Source organism: Buceros rhinoceros, unplaced genomic scaffold (assembly GCF_000710305.1).
Source record: "Buceros rhinoceros silvestris isolate BGI_N320 unplaced genomic scaffold, ASM71030v1 scaffold9867, whole genome shotgun sequence".
Classification (NCBI taxonomy): domain Eukaryota; kingdom Metazoa; phylum Chordata; class Aves; order Bucerotiformes; family Bucerotidae; genus Buceros; species Buceros rhinoceros.
The window spans coordinates 15,289-15,499 of record NW_010423927.1 but is presented as its reverse complement, the minus strand read 5'-3'; the positions used below and the strand labels follow the sequence as shown (position 1 = coordinate 15,499).

Genomic DNA, 211 nt, shown 5'->3' with positions numbered 1-211 from the left:
CGCCTTCATCTCACCCCATCCAGACCCTGTGCCTGTGACCCTGCAGGCAGCGTGGGCACCTGCGACCCCAACACGGGGCATTGCACCTGCAAGGAGAGGGTGGAGGGGCACTTGTGCAACAGGTAAGCACTGTGGGATGGGGACAGGATCGCTGCCCCTTTCCAGGCTGGGATCAGTGGTGGTCGGTGCAGGGCAGGCATCTTCACTCCCG

At 64.0% G+C, this 211-nt stretch overlaps 1 protein-coding gene across 1 annotated transcript in view; it reads left to right on the top strand.

Moving 5' to 3' along the window:
- Positions 1–27: 27 nt before the first annotated feature.
- Positions 28–211, top strand: part of LOC104497359 (laminin subunit gamma-3-like) — a gene marked incomplete at its 5' end in the record, with an annotated part of 13,157 nt that continues 12,973 nt past the window's right edge. Inside the window, one exon of the mRNA XM_010140599.1 lies at positions 28–122. Coding sequence (XP_010138901.1) covers positions 28–122 — 95 coding nt within the window. The remainder of the gene's footprint in view (positions 123–211) is intronic.